Source organism: Oncorhynchus mykiss, chromosome 3 (genome assembly GCF_013265735.2).
Source record: "Oncorhynchus mykiss isolate Arlee chromosome 3, USDA_OmykA_1.1, whole genome shotgun sequence".
Lineage (NCBI taxonomy): Eukaryota > Metazoa > Chordata > Actinopteri > Salmoniformes > Salmonidae > Oncorhynchus > Oncorhynchus mykiss.
Genome location: NC_048567.1, coordinates 77,639,897 through 77,665,240, shown reverse-complemented (window position 1 = coordinate 77,665,240; position 25,344 = coordinate 77,639,897). Strand labels below are relative to the sequence as shown.

The 25,344-nt window shown below is 42.5% G+C and overlaps 1 protein-coding gene across 2 annotated transcripts; it reads right to left on the bottom strand.

Annotated features, from left to right (window-relative positions):
- Positions 1–19,820: 19,820 nt before the first annotated feature.
- On the bottom strand, positions 19,821–24,911 carry LOC110520622 (protocadherin-8-like). 2 transcript variants are annotated; one of them, XM_036975250.1, is made up of 4 exons: positions 22,104–24,911; positions 21,903–21,973; positions 20,685–20,809; positions 19,821–20,409 (listed from the first exon to the last, which is right to left on the bottom strand). In XM_036975250.1, the coding sequence occupies exons 1-4, from the start codon at positions 24,465–24,467 to the stop codon at positions 20,057–20,059; spliced, it is 2,913 nt and encodes a 970-aa protein (XP_036831145.1). In that variant the 5' UTR covers positions 24,468–24,911; the 3' UTR covers positions 19,821–20,056. The 2 variants fall into 2 exon arrangements, with proteins under 2 accessions (XP_036831145.1, XP_021453700.2); XM_021598025.2 differs by having other exon boundaries at positions 20,685–20,812; positions 22,104–24,909.
- Positions 24,912–25,344: the final 433 nt, after the last annotated feature.

Below are 25,344 nucleotides of genomic sequence, written 5' to 3'. Positions count from 1 at the left end.
CTGACCAGAGCACCTTCTTCCACATGTTTGGTGTGTCTCCCAGGTGGCTTGTGGCAAACTTTAAACGACACTTTTTATAGATATCTTTAAGAAAAGGCTTTCTTCTTGCCACTCTTCCATAAAGGCCAGATTTGTGCAATATACGACTGATTGTTGTCCTATGGACAGAGTCTCCCACCTCAGCTGTAGATCTCTGCAGTTCATCCAGAGTGATCATGGGCCTCTTGGCTGCATCTCTGATCAGTCTTCTCCTTGTATGAGCTGAAAGTTTAGAGGGACGGCCAGGTCTTGGTAGATTTGCAGTGGTCTGATACTCCTTCCATTTCAATATTATCGCTTGCACAGTGCTCCTTGGGATGTTTAAGCTTGGGAAATCTTTTTGTATCCAAATCCGGCTTTAAACTTCTTCACAACAGTATCTCGGACCTGCCTGGTGTGTTCCTTGTTCTTCATGATGCTCTGCGCTTTTAACGGACCTCTGAGACTATCACAGTGCAGGTGCATTTATACGGAGACTTGATTACACACAGGTGGATTGTATTTATCATCATTAGTCATTTAGGTCAACATAGGATCATTCAGAGATCCTCACTGAACTTCTGGAGAGAGTTTGCTGCACTGAAAGTAAAGGGGCTGAATAATTTTGCACGCCCAATTTTTCAGTTTTTGATTTGTTGAAATATCCAATAAATGTCGTTCCACTTCATGATTGTGTCCCACTTGTTGTTGATTCTTCACAAAAAAATACAGTTTTATATCTTTATGTTTGAAGCCTGAAATGTGGCAAAAGGTCGCAAAGTTCAAGGGGGCCGAATACTTTCGCAAGGCACTGTATCCTGCCTGGTTGGCCCTATCCAGGGGTATCGTCGGACGGGGACACAGTGTCTCCCGAGCCCTCCTGTCTCAGCCTCCAGTATTTATGTTGCAATAGTTTATGTTTCGGGGGGCTAGGGTCAGTCTGTTATATCTAGAGTATTTTTCCTTCTTATCCGATGTCCTGTGTGAATTTATGTATGCTGCCTCTAATTCTCTCTCTCTCCCCTCCCGGAGGACCTGAGCCCTGTGACCTTGCCTCAGGACTACCTGGCCTGATGACTCTTTGCTGTCCCCACCTGGTCGTGCTGCTGCTCCAGTTTCTACTGTTCTTCCTGCGGCTATGGAACCCTGACCTGTTCACCGGACGTGCTACCTTTGACTCTCTCTCTCTCCCTACCGCACCTGCTGTCTCTAACTCTGAATGATCGGCTATGAAAAGCCAACTGACTTTTACTCCTGAGGTGCCGACTTGTTGCACCCTATACAACCACTGTGATTATTATTATGTGACCCTGCTGGTCATCTATGAACGTTTGAACATCTTGGCCATGTACTGTTATAATCTCAACCCGGCACAGCCAGAAGAGGACTGGCCACCCCTCAGAGACTGGTTCCTCTCTAGGTTCCTGCCTTTCTAGGGAGTTTTTCCTAGCCACCATGCTTCTACATCTGCATTGCTTGCTGTTTGGGGTTTTAGGCTGGGTTTCTGTATAGCACTTTTTGACATCAGCTGATGTAAAAGGGCTTTATAAATACATTTGTTTGAATTTGATTGATCTGTTGGCAAGGAAATTTCATTTTCAAAAGTGGTGTCACAGGGTCTTTTGTATCCAATTTTTACCACAAGAATATCAAAGTATTCATTTCTCATGGTTGAAGAGCAATATATTCATTTCTCATGGTTGAAGAGCAATATATTCATTTCTAATGATTGAAAGAGCAATGTGTTAATTTCTAATGTTAAATTAGTATTGTGTGCTAGTATGAAGTGACAGAGTAACTAACCCACTGGGGATACAATATGATAAAGAGTTACTGGTCTGGACATCTTGTAACCAGATCACAGCCAGATTAAGACGTCTTTGTCATGACATCTTTTTGACGTCATGAAAAATATGTCTTATTTTGGTAGATATCTGTTTTTTTGTTGAAATCTGATTTAACTACATACCAGTTATCTAAATGCTACTCAATTAATAGACTCCAATCTATATAAAAATGTGCATAGTGTTTGTGGGCCAATATGTATATAATATAATATAATATAAGCACCAATTGCATATAAGACACAAGAACCATTACAATTATAACAATTGGAGAAATTATATTTTTCTGCAGGGCATGGTTCAACTAGCACACTTGGCAAACAACAGCTGGCAGAGCGTACCAAGCGGGTTAGGGTCTCGTGGCATACTGTACCCAGTTAACATGCTGGGCTCGGGCCTATTCCGTTTGAGACTCTGGGAACTCGGCATGGACTCAGACTCGGGGGACTTCATGCGGGCAGAGCTTTTTCCGAGTCTGGCAGAATCATATTACTCTGGGCTCCGGCTAATGGTACTCGAGCCGAGTCCACTTCAGCTTATCCGGCCGATTAACTTTTTCTGGAGTAGGGCCATTTGAGGTTTTTATTCAGCAGGTGATGAAATACACATTTAAAACACTAAGAATTGTGATATTTCACCTCCAAGTCATCGGAACTGATAGGTCATTAATAGCTCAAATTTGTGACAGTCTCTGCGGTCCTATTAGAGATGGTCCCTAATTTAGGGGATCTCCAATGCTATCATTGCTTTTGCTTTTACTACAGGCTATTGCAGTGTTTTCCGTAGTTGCAGACCATCCAATTGAAAAGTGCACATTCACTTCCATAACATTTGTTCTAGACAACCAGCATGTAAGATGAACATACACAATAATACAAGGACACCTTTACAACAATGCACTGCTGTTAAAATGCATCAAGTGCAATTAAATAATGGTTGTTTAATTAATTATATCTGGTAGCTTGCTGTGTGTGTGTGTGTGTGTGTGTGTGTGTGTGTGTGTGTGTGTGTGTGTGTGTGTGTGTGTGTGTGTGTGTGTGTGTGTGTGTGTGTTGGCTTCTAATGGTTGTCTTTGATAATGTTAATTGAACAGTTCATTGTGCTGCACATTCCTACTAAATGCTGTTTTGATGTTCTATCATAACCAACTCCATTTGTTTTCAGGATTTTAACAAATAACACGTACGTCTATATATTTTTATTTCAATATCCTACAATCCACCAGGATTTACAAAACGTTATTTTTCTCCCAATATATTTCCATCAATAATTAGTAAACAATTATTGCACCTGAATTTGACCCTGAGAATATGATTTTTTTTCTCAAAGTAATTAACATAATGTGTGCAATAATTTTATTTACATTTCAGTAGCTAAATAAGAAGGCATAACAGTTCCAGCTAAAACCTGGATTGGAATAGTGCCTCATGCAGCAATAGATCTATGCATGCAGGCACTGCTTGTTCGAGTGTCAACATTCCATAAGGCGCTGTTGGGACAAAATGCCGGGTAAGCTACACAGCGCATTGCTCGAGTGTCAACATTCCATAAGGTGCTGTTGGGACAAAGTGCCCGGTAAGCTACACAGCAACACAGATGGAAAACAGCTGACATAAAAAACGGATATGTGGTAGTCCCTGTTCTCCTAAATTCTTGTAAAGTTTGTTGGCGAGAAGAACGTCAGGGAAAGTTTTGCTAGCTAACTAGCTAGCTGGCTAATTTCAGCTAGCTAACGTTAGCTCTGGCTAATCCTCCATGGACATGGCAAGTTTGAATTTTTACCTGTTATAGCTAGCTAGCTAACTTTTTGACATTTTGATATCTGTTTAGATGAGAGTGTATGCGTGTCTTCTTTCTCTGTCTCTCTTTGTGTGAGTGTGTGAGAGAGAGAGAGACAGAGAGAGGATGAACACAACTTTATAAAACATGTAAAAGTTGTCATGTTAGCTGTGTGTGTGTGTGTGTGCTCGCGTTTGCTTGTTCTGTGTGAGAGAGAGATGATGGTGATCACAATAATTTATAGAAAAGATTGTCATCATGTCAACATTGCAGATATAAACTTTAATGTTAGACATTGTTCATTTAATGTCTAACATTTTCCTCAGCAATACTTACTTTACAGTGTGTAATAAGCTTTAGTCAGGTGGTCATTACCAGGTCTTAACTATAACCAGTAGGCTGCATAATATAGCTGGTTGTATGGTGGTCAGAAAAATATGTAATTCTAAGTCAGTAAAAATAAGTTTAAAAACTTCAGTTTTCAACCAGTTTGCGACCAGAATAAGACGTCATAAATATATTTCATACTGACATCTTATTCACACTGCAGGCCTTCATGTTCAAAACAGTTTTGTTTTCAACTCCATTTTGGAATACTGACTGTCCCAAACAGCATGCAACAAACGATCAAATCGGAATTGTGTGTATTCAGACTGCAGTCATTTGCTGACATGGCTATGCTAGTTGTGCAGTGGTGTAATGTAGGCTGATTGGTGATGGTGCTCGGGGTTCCTATCACTCACAAGTTGTTGTGTGTCAAGCTAAGGTGACAACAATGCCTGCCATGGAAATCTCCCAGTGGCTTTGAATGTAAGAAAGCATAGTGGTAAGATCACTGTTAAAGCCTCAAAGGATAAGATGATCCAACTTTCAAAACAAGTCCTTTTTGGCTAGCCACAACAGTCAACTAACTAGCTAGGTCAGTATGCATGTATGCACATGTTTTGTGTGTGTGTGTGTGTGTGTAAAGTCCAGTGTGTGTGCAGTGCAAGAGAATTAGCTATTTGAAGAGCTAGTTGGCAGTCTTGTTTAGCATTCTTATGGCTAGGGGGTAGAAGCTGTTCAAATCAAATTTTAATGGTCACATACACATATTTAACAGATGTTATTGCGGGTGTAGTGAAATGCTTGTAAAGAGTTTTGTATGCATTTCTAAAAGTTGAGAAGCAGTGGTCCAAAGTTTTCCCAGAGCGAGTACTACGAGTACTAGTCAATGTGTTGGTATGACTTAGGTAGTGTTTTCCTCACATTTGCTTCGTTAAAATCCCCAGCTACAATAAATGTTGCCTCAAGATATGTGGTTTCCAGTTTCCATAAAGTCCAGTGTAGTTCTTTTGAGGGCTGTCGTGGTATCAGTTTGCGGGGGAATATACACGGCTGTGACTATAACCGAAGAGAATTCTCATGGGAGGTAATACGGTCGGTATTTGATTGTGAGGTATTCTAGGTCGGGTGAACAAAAGGACTATGTTATCACAATCACACCATGGGTAGTTAATCATGAAACATACACCCCCGCCTTTCTTCTTCCCGGAGAGTTTATTTATTCCTGTATGAGCGATGAACTGAGAACCCAGCTGGCTGTATGGACTTGGACAGTATTTCCTGAGAGAGCCATGTTTCTGTGAAACAGAGTATGTTACAATCCCTGATGTCTCTCTGGAAGGAGATCATTGCCCTGAGCTCGTCTACTGTATTATCCAGAGACTGAAAATTAGCGAGTAATATACTCGGAAGCGGTGGATGGTGTGCATGCCACCTGAGTCGAACCAGAAGTCCACTCCGAATACCTCTACTCTGCCGAAGGTGTTTTGGAGCAGCCTCTGGAATAAGTTCAATTGCCACTGGAGGGTACGAACAAAGGATCCGATTCGGGAAAGTCGTATTCCTGGTCCTAATGCCGGTGAGTTACCGCCGCTCTGATATCCAAAAGATATTCCCGGCTGTATGTAATAACACAAACATTTTGGTTGCAACATGAAAGAGGAGGGAAGTTGCCCACCGAGAAAATGTTGTTGTATCTGTCAGTCCTGCACAGATACAACAACACCAAGTGTTGTCTCTGAGGTGTTCCAATTACTTTAAGGCAAACTGGCAAACCACTAATAACTTCTGGGAACCTGAGAACATAGCACAGCGGCTAATTACACAACCAAGTCAGTTAGACTGATTGTTGATACATAGGTCTCTCATTTCTTCATCCACATGGAATGGAAGACAATCGGCAACTAGACAAATGTTTAATTTGACTGCTGTCAACAGGGTGATCGGTATTGACAATATGAGACAATCCGCTCTCAGCAGTGTGCAGAAAACAACCGTTGAGCAACTGGTACAGATTCATCCCTATCAACAGCCTCATCATCCCGGGACTAGGGATTTCTCTAGCAGAGTGTTGACACAGTCTGCAGAAATGGGACTGCAGACAATGACATGTGCTGAGTAAGACACGGGTTTAAATCAATTCTCTCTGCACATCCCATGCCGTGTGTGGGATTACAGCAAAGGCTGCATGTAATGAAGTCTGTCTATAAGAGAGGTAAGAAGTAACAGATTACAGTAAAGGCTGCATGTAAATGAAGTCTGTCTATAAGAGAGGTAAGAAGTAACAGATTACAGTAAAGGTTGCATGTAAATTAAGTCTGTATATAAAAGAGGTAAGAAGTAACAGATTACAGTAAATGCTGTTTTAATAGACATTTAAGAGTAGAGGTTCTCTCAGTTACAATCTGAATGGTCAGAATGGTCAGGCAGGTGGGTACAGAGTCCAGAAACAAGCAAGGGTCAAAACCAGGAGGACTAGCAAAAAGAGAAAAGGCAGGCGCATGGGAAAAACACACTGGTTGACTTGGACATACAAGACAAACTGGCACAGAGAGACAGGAAACACAGGGATAGATACACTGGTACAGAGAGACAGGAAACACAGGGATAAATACACTGGTACAGAGAGACAGGAAACACAGGGATAAATACACTGGGGAAAACAAGCGACACCTGGAGGGAGTGGAGACAATAACGAGGACAGGTGGAACAGAATCAGGGTGTGACAATTAGCCGAAGTAGATTTAAGATAGTGGTCTGCTTTCAGTTTTCCGGTGATAGCCACACCCATATTTCAAAGACGTTTAAAAGCCATCCAATCATCCGCTGAACCAGACTCTCTTGCTTTAACCCACATAGCATTTAGTTCCCTTAAGATTTGAGTAAATTCATCAGTAAACCAAGGGTTCTCTCTGCACTTAATCCTGAATTGTTATAAAGGGGCATGCCTATTGCATACATCCTGGAATGCGTTGTGGAAGTAAGAATAGGCTAATTCAAAATCAGGGGATCATTTAATTATATTCCATTCAATGCTAGGTACATAATTGTAAAAAAAATTCAATATCAAACCGCTTCCAGTTTATTTTTGTAATGACACGTGGAAGATCACTTAGGAATTTACAATCTCTCACACAGGCAACAGCACAGTGATCACTAATGTCATTGGCAAAAATACCAGAAGCATTAAAACGATGAGGAGTATTGGTTAAGATCAAATCAATGAAAGAGTATTTCAGAGGATCATTTACACTGTTTACATTCTGAGTGAGATTATCGGTATTGCATAGAATTTTGAGTTGATCGGAGCTAGATTTGAACCAATCCTGATCCAGATCACCCATCGAAATAAACTCAGAGTTGACATGCTGTGATAACAATTCAAAAATACAATCCAGAGAGCCAGCAGTAGTAGATGGACAGCAAGATACAACAATATTTATAGATGAGCCGAGATGTCTGTTGAAAGACAGATGTTCAAAATGCTTAGGTTTAGTAACAGAAGTCAGAACGAGGAGAACATTGTAACCACTCGGCGGTTTTTATCAGGTATATTCACAAAATCAAGCTTTCGGGAGAAAACTTCTAACATTCATATGCAGAAACTTCAGGCCACTCTGACTACTTAATTCGCCAGGGGTAAAAATGTCAGGACCTGGATTAGACTGGACATTTCCAGACAGTAGAAGCAGCAAGATAATGGCAAGTCTAGATTGGGGGATACAACATTTTGGATTTACAGAGAGCACTTGAACGACAATCCACAGTCACCATAGTCTTTATCGCCACATATTTCAGGAGATGTGTAAAGTTCAGAGATATGGTTAAGTACCAAGAGAACAGTGCTGACATGTAAGCGTAAGAGTCTGATTTCTCCCATGCTGTTTGGGAGAAATGTACAGAGTTCTCGGTGCATTTACAGAGCAAGCACATGGTTTCTCCCAAGGTACGAGGGAGAAACAGTCAAAAAGTATGCAGTGTATGAGAGAGAGAGAGAGGCAGGCATCTGTACCAGAATGGGCGAGACAGACCAGGGCAGGCAGGAGCAGTGCAGCGGGTAACAAGAGGAGGCCTCAACTAGGCAGACATCCAGGGCTGAAGAGAGACCCTCAACTAGGCAGACATCCAGGGCTGAAGAGAGACCCTCAACTAGGCAGACATCCAGGGCTGAAGAGAGACCCTCAACTAGGCAGACATCCAGGGCTGAAGAGAGACCCTCAACTAGGCAGACATCCAGGGCTGAAGAGAGACCCTAAACTAGGCAGACATCTGGAGTGACAACAGACGATAAAATAACCGTTGGTCGAACACAACACCATGACGGTGAAATCTGTCTGTAAGAAAGGTATAAAGTAACAAATTACAGTAAACTAGATGTAATGAAGTCTGTCTATAAGAGAGGTAAAACATAACAAATTACAGTAAAAACTGGATGTATAATGAAGTCTGTCTATAAGAGAGATTACAGTAAAAACTGATTACAGTAAAAGCTAGATGTAATGAAGTCTGTAAGAGAGGTAAAACATAACAAATTACAGTAAAAACTGGACATAATGAAGTCTGTCTATAAGAAAGGTATAACGTAACAAATTACAGTAAACTAGATGTAATGAAGTCTGTCTGTAAGAGAAGTAAAACATAACAAATGCAACACATTACAGTAAAAACTAGATGTAATGAAGTCTGTCTGTAAGAGAGGTAAGACGTAATAGATTAAGGAGTCATTGCCTCTGGATCTGCTCGGTGGAAAGTACATTGTCTAGGTAATTACAGTACTGCCATGTCAACTGTAGATTATCACACAATGTTTCCAGTGAAGAAGAGAGAGAGGGCTTTTGAAGAGAGAAGAGAGAGGGCTTTTGTATTTCATGCATTAGATCTGACTTGAGAATAAAGAGGGGTAGCTTTCGATATGTATATTACAAGGTGGAATGGAATACCCTGGGATAAACTGCTGTATGGTCTGAATGAATTGAATATTATAGTGCCCTTGAGAGAAAACTGGGGCGGCTGGGTAGCCTAGTGGTTAGAGCGTTGGACTAGTAACCGGAAGGTTGTGAGTTCAAACCCCCGAGCTGACAAGGTACAAATCTGTCGTTCTGCCCCTGAACAAGGCAGTTAACCCACTGTTCCCAGGCCGTCATTGAAAATAAGAATTTGTTCTTAACTGACTTGCCTGGTTAAATAAAGGTAAAATAAAAAAATAAATAAAAACTAACATCTTTATCAACCTTAACTTGAATAATACATTAGTATTGTGTATTTATAGTCCAGAGTTACTGTTGGGAGTTTTGCTGGCATTCAAATGTATGACAAAATAAAATAAACCAATGAAGGTCAAAAAGTGTTAATCAAAAATGCTAATTGTTCAGTTCTTCCCCTCTACAGTCCTATCCTTTTCTTCTCTTTTTGTATCTGTTGTCTGTGTACTTTTCACCATAAATCCTCACGCAGACAAGGCCATGCTGAATAAAATACCACGGACCTTTTGAAACAGGTCTTATTCTGGTGCATCTGAAGCATGTTAGAATTGCTTCAATTACTTATTTTCAGAAAGGTATTGTAATTGCAAATCCAGAATGGGGGAAAAAAAAAACAATGTCAATTACGTTAGCAGAGGAGCACAATTAACCGTAATCAAATAGACGTTAATATTTAAAAACAATCTGCCGGGCCAGGCAATATGTTGAAACCCATTCGGGCCTGATGATACAGACTGATTCTTCACTGCTCATAAATGAGATGACATTGCTCCTCATTTGCATGGCATGACTCATGAATATAGACGATCATCTGAATTTCAATGATTCCGCAGCTCCTAAGCTAGCGCCATCCACCTTAGCCATGCCATAAGCATCTATGACATGTATTGTTACAGTGCATGTGTTCGGTCCGTCAACTGCACTTTATATTACGCAACTTATCATTGGCCAGTTCCGCCCCAGTCATACGCTAATGGATGTCCCCCACTAGACGCTTTAGGGTACCTTTAGCGTGATGTTTCTTCTTAGTGGTGCGAACTTAGCCTGGTCACAGGATCTGTTTGTGCTTTTTCCTACACCAATGTCATTATCAAGACAAACATGTTTTTGCATTTTGACAATTCCATCAGGAGTTAACAAGAGAGCAGCAACAGATTGGCACTCGGGCAAATGTGAATTACCATTCATCTGAGAATAAGGGCAGTGGGGAGTATAGGAGTAGTGGGGAGTATAGGAGCAGTGGGGAGTATAGGAGTAGTGGGGAGTATAGGAGCAGTGGGGAGTATAGGAGTAGAGGGGCAGTGGGGAGTAGAGGAGCAGTGGGGAGTATAGGAGTAGTGGGGAGTATAGGAGCAGTGGGGAGTATAGGAGTAGAGGGGCAGTGGGGAGTAGAGGAGCAGTGGGGAGTATAGGAGCAGTGGGGCAGTGGGGAGTAGAGGAGCAGTGGGGAGTATAGGAGCAGTGGGGAGTATAGGAGCAGTGGGGCAGTGGGGAGTAGAGGAGCAGTGGGGAGTATAGGAGCAGTGGGGAGTATAGGAGTAGAGGGGCAGTGGGGAGTATAGGAGTAGAGGGGCAGTGGGGAGTATAGGAGTAGAGGGGCAGTGGGGAGTAGAGGAGCAGTGGGGAGTATAGGAGCAGTGGGGAGTATAGGAGCAGTGGGGCAGTGGGGAGTATAGGAGCAGTGGGGAGTATAGGAGCAGTGGGGCAGTGGGGAGTAGAGGAGCAGTGGGGAGTATAGGAGTAGAGGGGCAGTGGGGAGTATAGGAGCAGTGGGGAGTATAGGAGCAGTGGGGAGTATAGGAGCAGTGGGGAGTATAGGAGTAGAGGGGCAGTGGGGAGTATAGGAGCAGTGGGGCAGTGGGGAGTAGAGGAGCAGTGGGGAGTATAGGAGCAGTGGGAAGTATAGGAGCAGTGGGGAGTATAGGAGCAGTGGGGCAGTGGGGAGTAGAGGAGCAGTGGGGAGTATAGGAGTAGAGGGGCAGTGGGGAGTATAGGAGTAGAGGGGCAGTGGGGAGTATAGGAGCAGTGGGGCAGTGGGGAGTAGAGGAGCAGTGGGGAGTATAGGAGCAGTGGGAAGTATAGGAGCAGTGGGGAGTATAGGAGCAGTGGGGCAGTGGGGAGTAGAGGAGCAGTGGGGAGTATAGGAGTAGAGGGGCAGTGGGGAGTATAGGAGTATAGGGGCAGTGGGGAGTATAGGAGCAGTGGGGCAGTGGGGAATGTAGGAGTGGTGGGGAGTATAGGAGCATTGGGGAGTATAGGAGCATTGGGGACTATAGGAGTATAGGAGAAATAGGGAGTATAGGAGCGGTGGGGAGTTTACTAGTAGAGGAGCAGTGGGGAATATAGGAGTAGAGGAGCCGTGTGGAGTATAGGAGTATAGGAGCAGTGGGGAGTATAGGAGTATGGGAGCAGTGTGTAGTATAGGAGCAGTGGGGTGTATAGGAGTATAGGAGCAGTGTGGAGTATAGGAGCAATATGGAGTATAGGAGTATAGGAGCAGTGTGTAGTATAGGAGCAGTGGGGTGTATAGGAGTATAGGAGCCGTGTGGAGTATAGGAGTAGAGGAGCCGTGTGGAGTATAGGAGTATAGGAGCAGTGGGGAGTATAGGAGTATGGGAGCAGTGTGTAGTATAGGAGCAGTGGGGTGTATAGGAGTATAGGAGCAGTGTGGAGTATAGGAGTATAGGAGCAGTGGGGAGTATAGGAGCAATTGGGAGTATAAGAGCAGTGGGAAGTATAGGAGCAGTGGTGGAATTAGGACTATTGAAGGACAATACTGATTTTAGATTTCATATTTTCCTCAAAATATGTTCCAATGAGATCCTATGAGAATCACTTTAATTGCTGATTAATATCCATCATACTCTGCTCTCAAACTTGTTCCTAAAGGAAATGATCAATGTGACTGAAATGGTGTGCGAGCGCCTTTCAGTATAAACGCGTAATAAAGCTATATTTCAATGTGAGGTGACCCTACTGAGTGCAATCATCAGCCTATTCGTCAAATCTGAGTAGTCACATTTTATTTATGTGAAGTATTTTTTAACAAAGACATAAAGTACGATAAATGTCTAAACATGATACTGTAATTATCTCTCATCGGGGATTAAGCAATGTTTATAACATCAAAAGTATTTACAAACCACATTATGGAGCCCAGCTGAGTGGACGCAATATCCATACGGTAATACATGGTTATCATTTTTCGTGACATGAATTCCATCACAAGTTTAGATTTTGTTCCATTTGATGATGCAATCACTTAATGGACGATATGGATGTCTCCACTTCGCAGAGAGAAGATAGTGGGATTACACACTGTGCCTCTTTCGAGATTAAACATAAAACAAATCCTACTGACCAAAGGAATGCTATTGGTCTAAAAGACGCTGGGTCTTAGATTGTGTTAGAGCATTAAGACGATGTTCAGAGAAACAAGGTTTTAATACAACTACGGGTGGATTTACGTCAGTCAAATATGTCTAGTGAGACCTATCTTTCTTCAACCTAAGATTTGGCCTGGATGTAGTGTGGTTAAAGCCAGATTCCTGCTTCATGTGTGCTGCAGCTATTAGCATACCGTAAAGACCATAGTTGCTGACAAACAAAACAAGGATAGAAATTTAAACTATACAGGAGCTTCTCATTTAAACTCATCACACTTGATTAATGCCATGATTTACAAATATATGGATATTTTAAAAGCCTTGAATTTTTAATTTGGCAAACAGAGCAAGAATTATGTCGACTGATACTAAGGTAATTAGGGTAATTATTGCAGGGACATGTGGTGAGTGATAGCCAGGTCGCAGTTGTAAATGAGAACTGGTTCTCAACTGGCCTACCTGATTAAATAAAGGTGACCATTTTTTTTGTTTTTTATATAGCCGTTGTCTTTGTACTGTACCACTCAGAGGGGGGTATCTTGTGTAGATGTCACCCAACTCGGTCACTTTTATCTGATCAAGTTATCATATTTCAGACAATAATCATTTTAAAATGTTCTGCATTGCAGGAAAGTTCTATTGCAACAGAGGGATCAAATGAAGATCCTACACATGTACAGGCCATTGATTGTGGATACCTAGTGCAATTCAAAACAACCTTAGTTTGGATAAGAAATATGGACCAAAATGACAGCAAACCAGTGATAACATCCCCTTGTTTAGTAAATGCAGCTGCATTCACATTCTTGGCACCTGATGTGTCAACTGATATGCCTATGCTGAGGCTCAAAGCTCAAGACGCTGATGAGGGACTGAATGCAGAATTAACATTCCTTAACTTGGAGGATGCAAACAAATTATTCACAGTAAATTAACAGGCTGGGGACTTGAATCTCCAAAACACACCATCTAACCACTCCGTAAATGAACAGACTGGGAACCTGTATCTCAGAAACACACCATTTGACCACAAACCAGGAACCTGTATCTCAGAAACACACCATTTGACCACAAACCAGAAACCTGTATCTCAGAAGCACATGATCTAACCACAAACCAGGAACCTGTATCTCAGAAACACACCATTTGACCACAAATCAGGAACCTGTATCTCAGAAGCACACCATCTAACCACAAACCAGGAACCTGTATCTCAGAAACACACCATTTGACCACAAACCAGAAACCTGTATCTCAGAAACACACCATCTAAACACAAACCAGGAACCTGTATCTCAGAAACACACAATTTGACCACAAACCAGGAACCTGTATCTCAGAAGCACACGATCTAACCACAAACCAGGAACCTGTATCTCAGAAACACACCATCTAACCACAAACCAGGAACCTGTATCTCAGAAACACACCATCTAACCATCCATCCACAGGCTGGAGACTGAGGATACGCCATCTAGCCACTCAGTAAATTAACAGACTGGGGACTGGGGACACAACATCTAACCACTCAGTAAATTAACGGTCTGGGGAACAAGGACACACCAAATCAAATCAAAATGTATTTGTCACATGCGTTGAATAAAACAAGTGTAGACCTTACAGTGACATGCTGACTTACAAGCCCTTAACCAACAGTGTAGACCTTACTGTAACATGCTGACTTACTTACAAGCCCTTAACCAACAGTGTAGACCTTACTGTGTAGACCTTACTGTAACATGCTGACTTACAAGCCAACAGTGTAGACCTTACAGTGAAATGCTGACCTACAAGCCCTTAACCAACAGTGTAGACCTTACCGTAACATGCTGACCTACAAGCCCTTAACCAACAGTGTAGACCTTACTGTGTAGACCTTACTGTAACATGCTGACTTACAAGCCAACAGTGTAGACCTTACAGTGAAATGCTGACCTACAAGCCCTTAACCAACAGTGCAGTTCAAGAAGAGTTAAGAAAATATTTACCAAATAAACTAAAGTAAAAAAATAATAAAAAGTAACACAATAACATAACAATAACAAGTCTATTTACAGGGGGAACCGATACCTCTTCAGTGTGCGAGGGTACAGGTTAGAGGTAATGTGTACATGTATGTAGGGGTGAAGTGACTATGCATAGATAATAAACAGCGAGTAGCAGCAGTGATGTACAAAACAAATGGGGGGGGGGGGGGGGGGTCAATGTAATAGTCCGGTAGCCATTTGATTAATTGTTCAGCAGTCTTATAGCTTGGGGGGTAGAAGCTGTTAAGGAGCCTTTTGGTCTTAGACTTGGCGCTCCGGTACCGCTTGCCGTGCAGTAGCAGAGAAAACAGTCTATGACTTGGGTGACTGGAGTCTCTGACAATTTTATGGGCTTTCCTCTGACACCGCATATCATATAGGTCCTGGATTGCAGGAAGCTTGATCCCAGTGATGTACTGGGCCATACGCACTACCCTCTGTAGCGCCTTATGGTCAGATGCCAAGCAGTTGCCATACCAGGTGTTGATGCAACCGGTCAGGATGCTCTCGATGGTGCAGCTGTATAACTTTTTGAGGATCTGGGGACCCATGCAAAGTCTTTTCAGTCTCCTGAGGGGGAATAGGTTTTGTCGTGCCCTCTTCATGACTGTCTTGGTGTGTTTGGACCATGTTAGTTTGTTGGTGATGTGGACACCAAGGAACTTGAAACTCTCAACCCGCTCCACTACAGCCCCATTGATGCTAATGTCGGCCTGTTCGGCACTCCTTTTCCTGTAGTCCACGACCAGCTCCTTTGTCTTGCTCACATTGAGGGAGAGGTTGTTTTCCTGGCACCACACTGCCAGTTCTCTGACCTCCTCCGTATAGCAATTGAGCAATCGGGAGAGAAGGGTCTTAGTCAGGGAAGTGATCAAGAACCCGATGGTCACTCTGAACGACCTCCAGAGTTCCTCTGTGGAGATGGGAGAACCTTCCAGAAGGACAACCATCTCTGCAGCTCTCCACCAATCAGGCCTTTATGGCAGAGTGGCCAGACGGAAGCCACTCCTCAGTAAAAGGCACATGACAGGCCGCTTGGAGTTTGCCAAAATGCACCTAAAGACTCTCAGAACATGAGAACCAAGATTCTCTGGTCTGACGACACCGAGATTGAACTCTTTGGCCTGAATGCCAAGCGTCACGTCTGGAGGAAACCTGGCACCGTCCCTACAGTGAAGCCTGGTGGTGGCAGCATCATGCTGTGGACATGTTTTTTAGCGGCAGGGACTGGGAGAGTAGTCTAGATCGAGGGAAATATGAACAGATCAAAGTACCAAGAGACCCTTGATGAAAACCTGCTCTAGATCGCTCAGGACCTCAGATGGGCTGAAGGTTAACCTTACAACAGGACAATGACCCTAAGCACACAGCCAAGACAACGTAGGTAGTGGCTTCAGGACAAGTTCCCGGAATTGAACCCGATCAAACATCTTTGGAGAGACCTGAAAATAGCTGTGCAGCGACACTCGCCATCCAACCTGACAGAGCTTGAGAGGATCTGCAGAGATTAATGGGAGAAATTCCCCAAATACAGGTGTGCCAAGCTTGTAGCGTCATACCAAGAATACTTGAGGCTGTAATCGCTGCCAAAGGTGCTTCAACAAAGTACTGAGTAATGGGTCTGAATATGTTAACGTAAATGTGATATTTAATCTCTATAATTTTTTTTATACATTTGCTAAAATGTATACATTTCTAAAAATGTGTTTTTGCTTTGTCATTATGGGGTATTGTGTGTAGACTGATGAGAATTAGTCTGTAACATAATGTGGAAAAAGGAAAGGGGTCTGAATACTTTCCAAATGCACTGTATATCAGAGTTATGCCATCTTTATGCACATTTGCCATTGGGGAGTTTTGTCTTCCTGATAGGATTCAGTTTAGTGATGGCCTTGGCCTACAAAGCGATGAAAAGAAGAGGCCACTGCAAACACTACTAAAGGAATGAAAAAGACTAGCAATCTGCCAGCACATAAACTGCCATCATCGGAAGTTGAATGCCATTATGCCCTGTGTGACTCCTGCTCATCTGTCGATGATGAAGTTGTGAACACAGCGCAGGCTTTATGTAACACCTCATGTTGGTGGGGAGACCAACAGAATATTGCAGTAAGTTATTGTTACTCAGTGAGGTATGTGAGAACTTGAAAGTAGACTACTGCTTCTGATTGTACAGATAATATTAACATTCACACAAAAAAAATGTATCCACAAATGTGTTCTGATAATGGACCTTCTCATTCAACACTGTCGATCAAACCTTATGGCACAAGTTATCGAGTCGATGGGCAGCTTTTTTAACCTAAAATAAACTCAGCAAAAAAATTAAACGTCCTCTCACTGTCAAATGCATATATTTTCAGCAAACTTAAGATGTGTAAATATTTGTATGAACATAACACGATTCAACAACTGAGACATAAGCTGAACAAGATGCACAGACATGTGACTAACAGAAATTGAATACTTTGTACCTGAACAAAGGGAGATCAAAATCAAAAGTAACAGTCAGTATCTGGTGTGGCCACCAGCTGCATTAAGTACTGCTCATGGACTGTACCAGATTGGCCGGTTCTTGCAGTGAGATGTTACCCTACTCTTCCACCAAGGCACCTGCAAGTTCCCGGACATTTCTGGGGGGAATGGCCCTAGCCCTTACCCTCCCATCCAACAGGTCCCAGACATGCTCAATGGGATTGAAATCCAGGCTCTTCGCTAGTCATGGCAGAACACTGACATTCCTGTCTTGCAGGAAATCACACACAGAACGAGCAGTATGGCTGGTGGCATTATCATGCTGGAGGGTCATGTCAGGATGAGCCTGCAGGAAGGGTACCACGTGAGGGAGGGGGATGTCTTCCCTGTAACGCACAGCGTTGAGATTACCTGCAATAACAACAAGCTCAGTCCGATGATGCTGTGACACACCGCCCCAGACCATGGCGGACCCTCCAACTCCAAATGTATCCTGCTCCAGAGTACAGGCCTCAGTGTAACGCTCATTCCTTCAACGATAATCGCGAATCTGACCATCACCCCTAGTGAGACAAAACCGCGACTCGTCAGTGAAGAGCACATTTTGACAGTTCTATCTGGTCCAGCGACGGTGGGTTTGTGCCCGTAGGCGACGTTGTTGCCGATGATGTCTCGTGAGGACCTGCCTTACAACAGGCCTACAAGCCCTCAGTCCAGCCTCTCTCAGCCTATTGAGGACAGTCGGAGCACTGATGGAGGGATTGTGCGTTCCTGGTGTAACTCGGGCAGTTGTTGTTGCCATCCTGTATCTGTCGTGCAGGTGTGATGTTCGGATGTACCGATCCTGTGCAGATGTTGTTACATGTGGTCTGCCACTACGAGGAGAATCAGCTGTCCGTCCTGTCTCCCTGTAGCACTGTCTTAGGCGTCTCACAGTACAGACATTGCAATTTATTGCCCTGGCCACATCTGCAGTCCTCATGCCTCCTTGCAGCATGCCTAAGGCACGTTCACACAGATGAGCAGGGACCCTGGGCATCTTTCTTTTGGTGTTTTTCAGTCAGTAGGAAGGCCTCTTTAGTGTCCTAAGTCTTCGTAACTGTGACCTTAATTGCATACCGTCTGTAAGCTATTAGTGTCTTAACGACCGTTCCACAGGTGCATGTTCATTAATTGTTTATGGTTGGGAAGCATGGGAAACAGTGTTTAAACCCTTTACAATGAAGATCTGGGAAGTTATTTGGATGTTCACGAATTACATTTGAAAGACTGGGTCTTGTAAAAGGGACGTCCTTTCTTAACTGAGTTTTTTTTAAAGCAATGGTGAAGTAAGCCATTTCATAGTCCATTGATTGATACATGCATTTCCCCCTTGTGGAAATAGAGTTCTGGCACAAGTTGGTAGCCAGATACAAGGCATGACTTTATTTTGTTCAATGTGTATCTAATGTCATGACATATAGGCTATTTGCAGTAAGGTATTCATGAGTTTCAATTTTGTCACTAGATATTCAATCTCCAAAGACAAGGACACAATTCTTGGTGGCTTCCCTGACCATACAATCGGTGGATATGGAATGAGTCTGTTCTGAAGGCAACGCATTGTGGTAAATTGTGAGAGCTTCCTAGAAAATATGCAACTAAATCAATATTACATTCCAAGCAATGTGTTCATATATATTATATAATTCACTGTGATTAATAATAGTCTTAGCTTTGTTCAATGGAAAAAAACTACAGTGATGATTTGCTGCTGATTTATATTGACCCGTCCAGCGGATGGTCCTAGCATTGCACTGTAGGTTCCCTGCCAAAACTTCAAGCAACACTCCTTTTCCTCTCTTCCTTCGGGGCATCAACTTCAGATGGCTAGATTAAGATTATCTAAGCTTTTTAAAATCTTGGGTGTCTTATTTGCTCTTGAAAATTGCAGGCTCCTTTTGATGCCCGTCCTAAACAGATAGATTCTGTGAAAACAGCACACAGGATGCAGAACCTAAACAAGACTGGCAACCAGAAATGCAGAAGACACAACTTATGATCATCATCATCTTTAACAACAACACCATCACGAGCAAAAGCTGACGCAATAGAACAATACGAAGGGAAACTGTCTTGACAGAAGAAAATGTATCTTTAATACACTGACATACCAAAAACTAGAGGTTTGCTGCAGATGTTTCGGTGAACAGGTTCTATCCTGGGACATGTTCCGTGGTGTGAACATCTCAAAACTGAAATATCCGCTGTGAAGTACACTTCCGCACGTTTTAAGTTAGTCAAGAAAGGCATTCCACTTCCCCAAGGATGTTTCTATGATGGAATTATATTCTTTTAATAAATATTTTGAATTTCTATCGACAGCATGAACTCACTTTTCTTGTGTCAAAGTAATGTTGATAGACTAGTCATTTCGAATGGCACTTCTTTGCTGAAAACACAAAGCTGCTGAAAATTACTTTGACAGAAATGTGCTGATGATACAAGTCGAGAGATGTGTTTTAGGATGCTCTCTTCCTGACGTAAAGTTGTATACCTCAGACGTCTCTTTAATTAAAGTTCATTGCTGCTTTTCAATGGCATGAAAGGATGATCGCTTGAATATCACTGGGAATTGAGTGCCAAGCATCATGGTGGCTTTCATAGTAGCACTATGTAAGAATTAGCTAACGTGATTACTATAAACACGACTAGATGATTTTGTCTAAACTAGCACAATATATTTGTAGGACACTGTTTGCCATCATAATGGACTTTGCTTAGATGCATATTGATTCAGTTTCTTCTGTAAGCCATTATAATGAACAAAATATAAAAAATGTGCTTGTTTATATAGCTTATCATTCACATATTAAACATTATATATGAGTTAATGAGAAAGTCCAGACAAGTGAGTGAAGTTCATGGTGTGTGACCATAAGAGGCCACAGGCATGGTGTCATGATCTTATCTCATGGAAACCATAATACACATCTCACATTGTTTCAACATTGTGTTTATTCATAAAACAAAACACATTTTTCACAAACATGTTCATACAATAAGACATAAATCAATATATACATCTTCATAATTGAATCAAATAAATAATATATACATTCAGTTTTTTCATTATACATCAAGTTCCTTTTCATCCATATTGCATTGTCTACTTTGACCAGTATCTGCTAAATACTACAGTATCTATAAAAATCAAATTGTATATTTACTTAGCAGGTTGTTTACAAAATGGTGGCAACTTCAGATATGGTTGCCATTGTAGTAATATCTTGGTTGTGCTCCTGAATTTCATCAAGTCCGGCAGGAGATTGTCTCTTTTGATGTGTGAAGTAAGATGGGAGGGTGCCGGTGTGATTAGAGAATGTCTGCACGGTGTTTCTTGCTTTGGGAATGCTTGTGTTGTAGCCGGAGTCTTTCCAGGAGTGGGGATAGGCATGCGCATTGTTGTAGACCGGTGCTTGGATAAAACCTATTGTGTATGCATTGTCTCTGGGAGCCTGGAAGCTTTGGGTTGGAATTACACAGTAAGTGCCTTGGCAATCCACAGCGAGGGTGTTAGCGGCGTGGAATGAACCTGAAATAGAACACACACACACCCATACAGAATTACTTTCCAAGCCCAAGGAGTAAAGAATCAAAGTGACTGAGAGTCATTCGCTGTTGCTGGGTTACATAGCCAGGTGGGTTCTACACTTGTGGTGGTGGAAGGGGCGAGTTATCCCGACACAGTGGAATCCGCTGCAGTTTCAGTGCTATATAGAGCTATAAAAATGTCAACTGTTCTCTTCATCATTCTGCTACGAGGAACTGTAAAATTGCAGTACTAAATTGTGAAAGTCGTAAACTCACCTTTGGCCCAGGGCTGGAAGGTGCGAAGGTTCTTCTTGCCTCCATCCCCACTGATGTCAGAGTCACTGTCATTGAAGTCACTGTCTCCTTTTCCACTGTCCTTCACGCTTTGCTGGTCAATGCCACTGCTAATAGAAACAGACATATTAGCCACTGCTAATATAAACAAACATATTAGCCACTGCTAATATAAACAAACATATTAGCCACTGCTAATATAAACAAACATATTAGCCACTGCTAATATAAACAAACATATTAGCCACTGCTAATGGAATCAAACATATTAGCCACTGCTAATAGAATCAAACATATTAGCCACTGCTAATAGAAACAAACATATTAGCCACTGCTAATAGAATCAAACATATTAGCCACTGCTAAAACAAGCGAACATATTAGCCACTGCTAATAGAATCAAACATATTAGCCACTGCTAATAGAAGCGAACATATTAGCCACTGCTAATAGAAGCGAACATATTAGCCACTGCTAATAGAAGCGAACATATTAGCCACTGCTAATGGAATCAAACATATTAGCCACTGCTAATAGAATCAAACATATTAGCCACTGCTAATAGAATCAAACATATTAGCCACTGCTAATAGAAGCGAACATATTAGCCACTGCTAATAGAAGCGAACATATTAGCCACTGCTAATAGAAGCGAACATATTAGCCACTGCTAATAGAAGCGAACATATTAGCCACTGCTAATAGAAGCGAACATATTAGCCACTGCTAATAGAAGCGAACATATTAGCCACTGCTAATAGAAGCGAACATATTAGCCACTGCTAATAGAAGCGAACATATTAGCCACTGCTAATAGAAGCGAACATATTAGCCACTGCTAATAGAATCAAACATATTAGCCACTGCTAATAGAAGCGAACATATTAGCCACTGCCAATAGAATCAAATATATTAGCCACCGCACTACTGTGTCTGACTACTGATGTTTGCTTTGTTTCCCTCCTCTCTCTTATGAGCATGCCAGCCCCTTAACCCCCCCACCCCTCCAACCACCCACCCCCACTGCAACCTCCCACCCCCTCTCACTGGACAACCACTGTGATCACATGAAGTATGCATATGGAATGTTAAGTACCTTCCAGTGACTGGTTATGTAAATTAAAAAAATTGGGAGACAAATAATAATAGTGATTAAAATGGACGTCATACCAAATATGATCAATGTGATGGTATTCTTACCTAATTTGCGGGTAGTATTTGTCCCCTTGCCACACAGATGATGGTTGGAAAGGCTTGGGAGGCAGGAACATCTAAAGAGCAAACACAAGAGACAACAGGAAGGGAATTCATTTCAGCTACATGGATCAGGAGTAGTACAAGACTTGAATGTGTGCAGTTGTATACAAACACTATTGAAACAGAATCAAATAATTCACCCACCTGGGACTCCAACTCTCCACTTTTCTCTTCATATAGGCTGGACTCATCAAGAGATGAAGAAGTCCTTTCATTGAGGAAACCTCTTGGGTCACCGAACATGTTGGGTTCTGCAGAGTTGAGCCTGGGATGATGCCTGGAGTCAAACAGGCTGTGAGTCACGTCTCTCTTGGAGTCATGGTCCTTCCCTCCTCGGTTCAGTTTGCATGTGATAACAACAATTGCTATGGCAATCAGCAGCAGAGTACAACCCCCGCCGAGTATAATGATTACTACTACTGAAATATCCAAGCCTGCGCTTTCCTCATCACTTGACCGTAATACAATGACAAGTTGGTCGTCTGAGAGCTGCAAGTCTGAGACAACAAAGCGAATGGTGGCACTGCTGGAGAGAGGGGATCTCCCACTGTCACTCAGTGCAATCTTGATTTCCAACACGTCTCCAATAGCAGAGGCCAGACCCTGTTTTAAAGCTATTTCTCCAGTGTCTTTATTGATTGAAAATATCTTAGAGTCACCTTGTACGATTCTGTAGCTGAGCTCACCATTCATACCCTCATCCTCATCCTGACCTTGGACCCGTAGTGCCAGATACCCCAATGGTGCATTGACAGGAAGAGGAATTTCAGCAGAGTCATTAATCATAACGGGAAAGGTAAAATAGGGATAGTTGTCGTTCTGATCAACCACTTTGATTCTGATCACGGATGTGCTTGACAGTTGAGGTGAGCCCTTGTCGTCAGCCTGGATGGTTAATTCAATCTGCTGGAGCGTTTCAAAATCGAAAGATCTCAGGCTATACAATGACCCTGACACTGGGTCTATAGACACATACGTCGAAATGGAAGCCTCCCCGACAACCTCTGAGTCTATGAGTTTATATGACACTTTGGCGTTTTTACCCCGATCAAGGTCCCGTGCTACAACAGTAGTTATATATGACCCGGGAATATTATTTTCCAGGACTGAAACTTCATAAATTGATTTACTGAAGAGGGGGGCGTTGTCGTTCTCGTCCGTCACTCTGATGGTATACTGCTTGATGGTTTTGAAAGGAGGAGTTCCAAGGTCTTCAGCCACTACAGTGAGGTTATACTCTGGGATCGTTTCTCTATCTAAAGTGGTGGTTGTTACAATCATAAAACTGTCCCCGTAGGCCTGTTGTAACTTGAAATGTTCGTGCCCGTGTAGGCTACTGCGCACGTAACCGTTCGATCCAGAGTCGCTGTCCGAGGTGCTGATTAGCGCCACAAAACTTTCCTCCGCTGCGGCCTCCGTGATGTAAGCCACATCGTCACTCGTCGAGGTCTTTGGCTTGATGGTGATTTCTGGTGCGTTATCATTTACATCTACGACATCAACAACCACTTTGCAAGTCGATGGAATAGAATTAGTGCCTAAATCGGATGCTTTAATTTTCAGTTCATAGGATATCTTCTTCTCGTAATCAACCAATGTTTTTAAAGTTACAGCACCGGAAATCCGGTCTATATTAAAAATACGCATTGCTTCAGATGATGTGTCTTCTACAAATCCATACACTACCTCGCCATTGATACCCGCATCTGGATCAAAAGCATGCACCTTAAGCACTTGGTAACCTACAGGAGAATCCTCGTAAAGTTCAACTTTTAGTGAGTTGTGCTCAAACGTTGGGCTGTTGTCATTAAAATCTAGCACTTTGATATGAACAGTCATTGATCCGGACCTGGGTGGCTCTCCGCCATCTGTTGCAGTCACTTCAACTGTATAGGAATCTTCAGCCTCTCTATCCATTGCTTTCACAAGCACAAGTTCAGCATACTTCACTCCATCCTCCCTGCTGCGCACATCAACTATGAAATGGCTGGAGGGAGCGATATGGTAACTTTGGATGTAGTTATTGCCGACATCATGGTCAACAGCGATGTCCAACGGGAATCGGGAGTCCAGCTGAACATTCTCGGATATTTCAAGGGTCGTCTCGTTGTGGAGAAACTGGGGTGAATTGTCGTTTATGTCCCTTACCTCGATCTCTACGTGAATCAGCTGAAACTTTTCTTTGGAGAAGGCAACTATGTCGAAGGTGACAAAACACCGCGGGGACCTCGGGCACAGCTGCTCCCGGTCAATTGTTTCCCCAACAGTTAAAAGTCCATCAATCTCCCTCATTTGAATCACACACGAATTGTTCTCCTGCATGAAGCGGAAAGATGTTTGAGGGTCCTCCGCTGGGTCTATCTTTAAATCCTGAGACAGATTTCCAATCTCTGTCCCGGGCGCATCCTCTTCATATGTGTAGTACCTTGTAGTCGTAGACTGAACCGAGTTGAACAGAATAGCAAACACCACGCACTCTCCAACTCCTCGAAACCCGCAGAATCCCATTTTAAAGTGCAATGATGATGACAGAAAACTTCATAAAGAAAACGAGCTGCAAGTAAACTTGTTGTGATGTTGAGCTCCCTTGCCACGAGCAACTGGATTGGATATGGTCCAAAGAGAGCGTTGATCTATAAACCTTGATTTATGCAAATTAGTTGACTCACCGACCAATGGCATTGAACTGGCCAGCCAAATGGGGCACGTTTGCTTTCCAGCTGGCGCCAATTGCTACCACCCTTCTCCTCGACAGCGTGCAAATGGTCTTTTTAAATACAGTGCACTCTAAAAAAATGCTGGGCTAAAAACAACCTGATTTGGGTTCTTTGGTAACCCAGCAGTGGGTATTGGACAGAACACATGCTGAGTTATTTTTTAACCAGCCAGTTGGGTTGGGTGAATAACCCAACATGTTGGGTTGTTGGGATTACCCAAACCTGGGTTAATTTAACCATTAGTTGGGTATTTTATACTTTAATGCTGGGTTGACCTAGCAGCTCTGTCTTTTTAAATGTAATCCTTGGGTTATTATCAGGAGACATGGTTTATTAAGGGGTGTGGCTTTCAGATAGATCTTATTGACCACCCGTGAGAGTAAATGTAATTCCTGTTCATCATTTTTGTTGTTGCATTTTACACATTCTTCTAGAATGTTAAGATTATTTCTAAATATTTTAATAAAGTGGTATCTAATATAACAATGGGATTTTCAGGTTTTTAGGGAACTCATACAATTCTGTAAGCCTCATTGAAGCGACAACAAAGTTTGTGTTTAAACTTAACATGTGATAACTATACAACAGAACAGACTCAACTCTCACAGAACAACTCTCACAGAACAACTCTCACAGGTGGCTAAAATGAACTATCTGAAAGCCACATC

What these genes read in the sequence shown, in the direction of transcription:
- LOC110520622 (XM_021598025.2), bottom strand. Translation starts at nt 24,467, where the DNA reads ATGGGATTCTGCGGGTTTCGAGGAGTTGGAGAGTGCGTGGTGTTTGCT. An exon ending in GTGGAGAGTTGGAGTCCCAG is followed by an intron (nt 21,974 to 22,103) that starts GTGGGTGAATTA and finishes TTTGCTCTTTAG; the next exon opens with ATGTTCCTGCCTCCCAAGCC. An exon ending in AAATACTACCCGCAAATTAG is followed by an intron (nt 20,813 to 21,902) that starts GTAAGAATACCA and finishes TGTTTCTATTAG; the next exon opens with CAGTGGCATTGACCAGCAAA.